At 41.6% G+C, this 9172-nt stretch overlaps 1 protein-coding gene across 3 annotated transcripts in view; it reads left to right on the top strand.

Annotated features, from left to right (window-relative positions):
* The first annotated feature begins 3305 nt into the window (after positions 1-3305).
* LHFPL3 (LHFPL tetraspan subfamily member 3) overlaps positions 3306-9172 on the top strand; it is a 774666-nt gene continuing 768799 nt past the window's right edge. For all 3 annotated transcript variants that reach the window (XM_043966686.1, XM_043966688.1, XM_043966687.1), the window contains exon 1: positions 3306-3763. In XM_043966686.1, the coding sequence (XP_043822621.1) occupies positions 3322-3763 (442 nt within the window). In that variant the 5' untranslated portion in view covers positions 3306-3321. The remainder of the gene's footprint in view (positions 3764-9172) is intronic.

Genomic DNA, 9172 nt, shown 5'->3' with positions numbered 1-9172 from the left:
ATGAAACTTAAGTCTGATTTTAAAGAATGAACAGTAAAGGAATAGTTGATTAAAGGCAGGGAATTATGACCTTGCAGTTACTATTTGGAGAAACAGAGTTATCTAATTTGGACAGAGCATTGAAGATACAGTAATAAGAGATGAAGATGGAAAGGGAACACAATTGCCCGGTTATGATTTTTTATTTTAATGCAATGCAAGGTTTTGGGAGAAAATAAGGAGCCACTGAAGATTTTTGAGAAGAAAAGTGACATGACCAGGTTTATGCATAAGAAAGAATATTGTGTAATATGTATGAAAGCAGTTTTTTATTTCCAAGTAAAATCTTTTGTTTTCACTATTGAGCATTTTAGTACCATTGTTCATTGTACTAGAATGTATTTCTCTGGTTTGTGGCATAGAAAGATGGAAAAGAGAATGAAACTGGCAAGAATGAGGAAAATGAATGTTGGGAAAGCAGAAAAAAAAAGAAAGGGTCATATAGAAAAACTTCATGAAAGCAAAGTCTACAAAACAGCAATGTGAAATGGAGAGTAAAATTAAATATCTGGATAATTCAGGACAAATACACACTTTGAAGTACCCAGATAATTTAATGGAAAGATGGCTTGGGTTGATCTATAAAACAGAAGCTTCTTAAAAAATAGATAAGTATATCTATTTTATTAATGTGTTTCTGGAATAAAATTAATAAAAACTTTCTAAGCAGTACTGTATGGTTTTCCTGCCTGCTTACTTATAGGTCCCTGTCCATGGTAGTTTCTTCATTTGTGATCTTTCATGATTTTCAACGTGCTGTTGAGATATGCATAGATTGTCTACTTTTAAATAAGATTTCAGTTTGCCTGTCATGTATTTTCTATTCAATTCAACGTAACAGCTATTTATGGAGTGTCCTGTTACATGCAAGTTAATGTAGGGAATACTTAGATGAATGGAACCTGATTCTTAACCCTGGAGTAGTTTATAATCTAGATTCTTAGGATCTTTTAATGAGGGGAGATAAGGCATGTATTATAAATAAATAACTATGTAGAGAGAAGAGGAAGAAACCTTATTTTAATAATGAGGAAACTGAGGCCCTGAGAGCGATCAGAGTGTTTTAGGATCACAGATCAAAAGATGGAAAGAAGCTCAGAGGCCTCCTAGTCTAACCCCATCATTTTACAGATGAGGAAATTGGGGTACAGGAAAATTAACTGATTTGTGAGACATAATTAGGGAAACAACTCCCCGAGGTCATAAGCTTAGTTAAGTGAGATAAGCTAGAATTGAGCCTAGGACTTCTGACTCCCAGTGCATTATCTTTTCTACTATAACACCAGTTTCACAGAATCATAGCTTTTTAGCACAGGACAGTTCTTTATAGTTGTTAGATTATGGGTGTGCAGCTTCACGTCCTGTTGGCAGTGTTTAATTTTTGTGTTATATCATCCTACACAGTACTTGTTTTCCATGTGAATGGGGAATACTCATTAAGCCTAAACATATTTGAAAAGTAATTTGTTTGTTAGTCAGAAGTCCCAATTGACCTGTGATTTTCTATATTGTACAGAGTACAACAAAATGGGTGCTATGAAAAAGTGGGTAACATTAAAGTGACATGGGAAGGGACAATGTAGGAATCTCACTGAGGAAACCACTAAATTGGGAACATCTGTTTCATTCAACTATCCAATCACTGTCTACATGGGTCATGTATGAGTGAAAAAGCATTTACTAAGCACTTACTAAAAGCAAAGCATTATGCTGAGCACCTGGATCATGGATTTAGAATTAGGGGAGGGGGGAGAAACATTAGAAGTCAGACAGTTCAACACTTTTATTATACTGATGAAGAAGCTAAAACCCAGAGAGGTGATGCTTGCCCAAGGGCATATGGTTTCAGTAGCAAGCTACAAGGCCAGGATTCAAACCCTAGTTATCTGACTTTTCCCATTCATTTATTATTTCCCCACGAAAGGCTCATCATTCCTCAGAAGTGACCTGCCGTTCTCAAAAGGCTAGGCCAGCAGAGTTCAAACTCTGACAGGTCCGAAAGAGTTGAAACGTCTTCTGGTCCAGGTCAGGCGATTTTATGTCTGTTGTGCGAAGACCTGCCTAATTTCAGAGAGGTTCCTCACAGGAAGTTTGAGTGGCAGCTGATGCATTTTTTTATTCCCTTTTGTATGTAGTAACCCACGAAGACTGTCTCCTGGGGCTAAAGGGGTTGCTTTCCTACCCATTAAGTATTTCCTTAATTTTTGCCAGCCCCCTTTTAACTTTCTTCTCGTCTCCTCTAGCCTCGCTTCTCAGCAGCCACTTCTGCTAAGTGAGCAGCTAGGAAGGGATCCCCCTTCAGATTCCTCCGGCGTCTGGGTGCGGTGGGAGATAGCACTGGGGCAGGGTTCAATTTGGGGTCACTCCGAGCCTCTCCCTTCCTCACCTGCTGCTGACTCCTCCCCCACCGGCTCTCCAGCTAAGATTGAGGCTGGCTGAAGCACTTTGCTGTTCCACGGTGACATGTTTCGGGAATAAGCCCGCCGTCGGGCCCAGAACCCAGCACCAACTCTGGGAATCCCTGGGACACCCGGGGCTCTCCGGTGGGGGCTGTGCACTCTCTCCCGTCCTCCTCTCTGCCATCCTCTCCTCTGCTCAGCTCTCCTCTCCTTTCCTCGGTGCTGCCACCCCGGCCCTGCCTCCCTCCCTGCCCTGCTCCGGGAGCAGTTTCTCCTGCCCGCTTCTGTCTGCCACGTGAGGGGCGTCCCCGGGCCTGCGGCGAGCGCGAGGGGTTCGTGCTACTAGCAGCCGGCCACGGCGCGCGCTTTCTCGTGCAGCTGCTCCGGCTCCGGCGTTACCCAAGCCCTGGCCCCGTAGCTTTCTTGGGCTACTCGAGCCTAGCGCCTCATTGCCCAGCGGCGGAGTTGCCACCTTCTGCTGCAGCAGCTGCAGCAGCTGCAGCAACAACAGCATCAGCTGCGGGAGCAATCACCTCGGGCAGCTGGAATCAGAAAAGCGAGCGGAGTGGAGAAAACCGAGGTGGAGGTTGGGGGTGGAGGGGTGGAGTGGAGCTGAGCTGGGCTGGAGAAGCGGAGGACAGGAGGAAGATCAGGACGAGCAAAAGGGGGGATGCTCAGCCCTCCCCCCTGTCTCCTTCCGGGAGGGAGGATGCAGACTCTCAAACTGGCGCTGCTAGGCTGAGGCTGGAGCATTGGAGGTACGGCGCTGCTCCGTGTGTGGATGTGTGTGGACGTGTGTGTCTCCTGTGCATAAAGAGGTGAGGGGAGGGGGAGAAAGAGGAGGAGGAGGAAGAGGAGGTGGCGGTGGTGGTGGAGGAGGAGAATGCCAGGAGCAGCAGCAGCAGCAGCCGCCGCCGCCGTTATGCTCCCAGCTCAGGAGGCTGCTAAGCTCTATCACACCAACTATGTACGGAACTCCCGGGCCATTGGCGTGCTCTGGGCCATCTTCACCATCTGCTTTGCCATCGTCAACGTGGTGTGCTTCATCCAGCCCTACTGGATCGGGGACGGTGTGGACACTCCTCAAGCGGGCTATTTCGGGCTCTTCCACTACTGCATCGGGAACGGCTTCTCCCGGGAACTGACCTGCCGGGGCAGCTTCACAGACTTCTCCACCCTGCCCTCCAGCGCCTTCAAAGCTGCCTCCTTCTTCATCGGGCTCTCCATGATGCTCATCATCGCCTGCATCGTCTGCTTTACCCTCTTCTTCTTCTGCAACACGGCCACCGTCTATAAAATCTGTGCTTGGATGCAGCTCACCTCCGGTAAGTGCCCGCCCGCCCCCCTCTCTTACAGGAGGGGAGGGAACTCGAGGTGTCCGGGGAGGGAAGTGACAGAGCCCGGAAGGGGGCATTGGGTGAGAGGAGATGATGAGATGTTTCTCTTTATGGAGATTAAGTTTAATCGGACAAGGCTTGACGAGGGAGGTGGACAAGGCCAGTGCTCAGGAGGCATACCCCCCACCTCATCTGATGGCAAACCATCCCGTGGCGTTTGGGTGCCTTAAAGAAGTCCAGGGGAAAGCCACCTGAAGGGACCAGCTAGCTGCAAGTCAGTTGCTGGGAAGAGTCGGTTTGTAAATGTGAAAGAAGAGTCAATGAAATCATTAGATTGAAGAAATCTTAGGGGGTGAGAGTCAAGGGGGTGAGGACAGAGAATTTGGGGAGGCTCTTCTGGAGGTTTTGGTCTTGAAATTGTGTTCATCAGCCTACTTTTTGGTGTCTTCCTGGACTATGGTTCTGCCACTGCTGGAGGGCAGCTGGAACCTGTGAGTGCTGGTGTTGGTCCATCTGCCCCAGGGTTGTTAAAAAAAAATCCTTGGTCTACCTCGAACACTAGAAAATTCTGTAGTGGTTTCAGTCTTTTAAATGACAACAAATGAAGAGTTCCTTGGAGATTTCCCAATGTCAAGTTTACAATTCCTGCCTTAGAGCTGTCAAAATATCCTTTCTCCCCCAACCCCCACCAAGAGGGAGAAAGAGGTCTTGGGAGAAGGTTCACTTTCTCTCATAACTACATCTTGGGAAGTAGGGAGGTAGAAAGCAAAAATCGAATTCCATTTGCATACTCTGGAAGATCTTTGCCTACTTGTGTCAGGCTCCGGATAAGTGAAGTAAATAGAAGTTAAAAATGCAATTCTGAGCATTAGTGAGACTTTTACTCCAGAAGTAAAGAATAAAGTGGTTTCTTAGTTACTTTGAAGAGTTTATAAGTAAAACTCTGCTTTTCTCTTATGCTCTCCCTTCCTTTTGACTGATATTAACCAATGACTCTTGGAATCCCCCTTCTACTCCGACACCTTCTTTTGCAAATACCAAGCCTGCGATTACCCTTAGTTCTTTGGCCCACTCCTGTCAAGGATACATTGGATAAAGTTGAGTCTGGTTCCAAAAACGCTGGTAGAATGTCAATATAACGAATGTATTTCAGATAGTTTGACTTTCTCATTTGTATTCCCTCTTATTTTTTTGATTTTTCAAAGGTGTTAGCTTCAAGATTTTATAGTTTATCCTAAGAGCCAGGCAGTGTGTTCTGGAGAGCAGGGCTTCAGAGTTTGAATTTACAAGGCAAGTTGACATATGGATATCGGGGTATCTTGTCAATGTTTTATTTTTCTCCTATATCATCCTATATATTATTTTTTTGATATGAGAAGGGGGCATCTCCTTTAGAATAAAATTGCGTGAAAGTAAATTTTTTATATAAAAAGTGTCCCAGTTGACTGATTATGCTATTTAGTCTAAATACCTGTATTGGAAAGGTACCAAAAATGGGCATGTATACACGGATTTGGGAATTTCAAAATCTCTACAAGAGATTTTCTGTGTCTTCTCACAGAAAAAAAAAGATATTTTCTCTGCAGCTTCCCATGACACTTTTCCTGAACTGCTGTCAACTTTAATGGCAGTTTCAAATATGGTATACCTTAAAATTTATGCTGAAAAAATTAGACCTTTGAAATGAATGTGTGTATTATAGAAACTCAAATAGAGTTGCTCTTGATTCCTATCCTTGGTTTGACCCTGAAGAGAAAAAGGACATGCGGGATGCAGATGTTTGGGGAAAGATTTGACCCTGCAAAACTAATCTAATTTCTCTCAGTTAACTGACCTATTTAGGTTTGGTGATTCAAATAGGATTCATCATTCAAGCCACTGAAACTAAGCTTGCATAAAGATATTTTGACCATATGTTTATAAGGTTTTATATATTAAATCCAAACCTTACTATGATACCAGAAAGGGAAGTCGTTTTTGGAGAAAGTTCACAGAGCTTCAGTTCATAGCAATCTGGGTTTGACTTTGAAATGTATTCTTTTCCCTTTTGCTCAGGGTTTAATATTTTGAGGTTGCTTTTAGTATTTTATAAAGAATAACCATCAAACATAAGAAAAAACCTTAGATTTTAAAAATGAGTATCCTTTGCTCTAGAATAGTAAAGAATTGTAAAGAAATGTTCTCAAGAATTTGACATAAACCTTTTTTCAGATATTATAGTGAAATGTTAGGGCATCTCTTAAAATGAAATGATAGTAGAAACATTTCTTTATTTGTAGAGAAGTACATATCCATGAATGTGTTTAAGCCTTTATTTGAAATTTATTCATTTTATTTGATTTTTTAAAAATCTAGACAAGACATATGGGAAAATAATTTTATTTACTAATACAGTATATCACTGAAAATACAATACTTGTGTTACAGAATTGAATCACATTATTTACAGAATCAAATTAAATCAAAAGCAACAACATTTGCTGTTTTGTTAATAAATGTGGTATAAAAGGTCCTTCTAAAGGATGGCCATATTTTAAAAGGTTTTCCATTTTTATGAGCTTAATGATATCAACAAGACATTTTACATTATATATTATGAACTTAATTAGAAAGTGTAGAATGTTACCTTTTCACCTTTAATTGTCCTCTAGTACTTATAGTTTAAATGTATCTAGACTAATCTCCAATGTAATTTGCCAAATATGAAAGAGCAGATTTAATTGACCACTCACATTTAGAGAATGTCTAACTTCTCTGGAAGTCAAATGATCAGTTTGTGTATTTAGTTATCAGGGCTATTTCTGTTTTAGTGGCAACCAATCATAACATGTTCAGATCTAAAAAGCCCATATGTAATAATAAATTTTGATGGTGAGGAAATATATATATATATTTTCAGTGCAAGTCCATTACCAAGAATCTTTCTCTTTTTCTTCCCCCTCCCCGATTTTGAACACTGCTTCAGGACCTGTACACTTGTTTTATGGTCATCACTGCCATTATCATATCATCATCATCGTCGTTGTCATCATCATCGCCAAAATTATCATCTTCATCACTGATTTTTATAGCACTTTAAAATGTGGAAAGTGTTTTAATGAACAAATCAAGTGAAAAAGCATTTATTACTCACCAACTATATTCCAGGAACTGTGTTAAGCACTGGGGATACAAAGAAAGACTCAAATAGTTCTTGCCTTCAAGGAGCTCACAATGTAATGGAGAGACAACCATAAACAATGATGTATAAATAAGATTTATACGGGCTAATTTGGAGACTGATCCCAGAGGGAAGGCACTGCCATTAAGGGGTACCAGCTAAGGCCCCTTACAGAAGAGTTTTTAGTTGAGGCTTGAAGGAAGCCAAGGACGCCAGAAAGTGGAGATATTGAGAGAATTAAGGGTCAGGAGATGGAGTGTCTTGTGTGAGGAACAGTAAGGAGGCCACTATCACGGGAAGTAAAAGGGAGTTAAGGTGTAAGAAGACTGGAATATTAGGAAAGAGCCAGGTTATGAAGGTCTTTAAAAGTCAAACAGGATTTTGATCCTGGAGGTAATGTGGACCTGCTAGAGCTCACTGAATGAGGGGGTGACAGATCTGATCTGTACTTGCAGAAGAACACTTGGATTGCTGAGTTAAAGGCTGGATTGAAGTGGAGAATGTTGAGGCAGAGACAGCAAACAAACTATTGCAATAGTTCAGTCATAAGATAATGAAGGATTGCATCAGGGTGGTGGCATGGTCAGATGACAGATACAAGAGATGTTGTGAAGAATGACTTGACAATAGATTAAATTTGGGGTGGGACAGAGAATGAAGAGTCAAGATTGACAGCTAGGGCACAAACCTAGTTGACTGGGAAGATGTTTATACTCTTAACAGTAAAATCAAAAGTTGGAAAAAGGTGAGATTTGAGGAAGGGATAATTAGTACAGTTTTGAACATGTTGAATTTAAGATGTCTACAGAGCATCCTGTTCACGATGTCTGTTAGACAGTTAGAGATAAGAACCTGGAGTTCAGGAGGGAGGTTAGGAATGGTTAAATAATATATTTTAGTATCATTTGTTGAGTATGACAATTGAACAGATGGAAGCTAATGAGATTACTAAGATAACTAATCTACAAGTGGAAGAGAAGAGGTCCCAAGATGGCATCAGGAGCACCAATAATGTGCAAGCACAACTTGGATAAAGTTGCAGCAGAGGAGATTGAACAATCTTCAAGTAGGAGGAGAACTAGACAAAAGCAATGTCCTGAAAATGGAGAGAAAGAGGGTATCAAGGAGAAAAAAATGACTGCTAATGTCAAAGACTGCACAAAGGTTAAGAAAGATGAAGGTTGGGAAAATACCATTAGATTTGGCAAATAAGATATCACTGGTAACTTTGCAGAAGGCAGTTTCAATTGAGATACAAACAGCAGCCAGACTGCGGAGAGTTAAAAAAAAAAAGAGGAAAGGAAGTGGAGACACCAATTAATTGTATACCTTTTTCTCGAGGACTTTAGTCATGAAAGAGAAAAGACATGTTGAGTGATAGCTAGTAGGGATGGAAAGATCAAGGGAGGGGTTTTTGTTTGTTTGTTTTGGAAGATGGGGGAGATGCAAGTGTGATCTGGGGCAGCAAGGAAGCAGCCAGTAGGTTGAGAGATATTCAAAATGAATGAGAATGAAGGGGGATATATGGGATGATCTTTTGGAGAAGATAAAAGGGAATGGGATCAATTATACATAAAGCAGGGTTTGCCTCATCAAGAAGGGTCACCTTTTCATGTGAGACAAGGGTAAAGGAAGAGATAGTGGGGGGGAGCATCTGAGTGATATAAATTAGAAGGGGGTAAAGAGGTAACTGTGGGTAAATGGCCTCATTTTTTTCAGTGAAATGAGAGGTGGGTTTCTCATGTTTACATACATTGGCCCTCATATCAATCCTGTGAGTTAGGAGTTTATTCCCATTTAACAAATTAGGAGGCGAAGAGGAGTTTAGTGACTTTTTCAGGGTTATATGGCTAGTAAATGTTTCAGATAGGATTTGAATATAACTCTTCTTTGCTCCAGGTCTAGCTACCCCCCAAGAGAGTTAAAGGTACCTTAATGATTGTCTAATAAATCCATTGTTTGTTAACCTGGGGTCTGTGGCCTTCAAGAAGTCTGTGGCTAGGGGGCAGCTAGGTGACTCAGTGGATAAAGCACCGGCCCTACATTCAGGTGGACCTGATTTCATATCCAGTCTCAGACACTTGACACTTACTAGTTGTCTGACCCTGGTCAAGTCACTTAACCCTTATTGCCTTGCCAAAAAAAAAAAAAAAAAAAAAAAGAACAAGTCTGTGCCTAGATTTCAGCAGCATTGTAAACTTGGATGAGGAAGATTACTCTATTGTTTCCACTAACCC

This window comes from Dromiciops gliroides, chromosome 5 (genome assembly GCF_019393635.1).
Source record: "Dromiciops gliroides isolate mDroGli1 chromosome 5, mDroGli1.pri, whole genome shotgun sequence".
Taxonomy (NCBI): domain Eukaryota; kingdom Metazoa; phylum Chordata; class Mammalia; order Microbiotheria; family Microbiotheriidae; genus Dromiciops; species Dromiciops gliroides.
The sequence above is the reverse complement of the archived record's forward strand: the minus strand, read 5'-3'. Positions and strand labels throughout refer to the sequence as shown.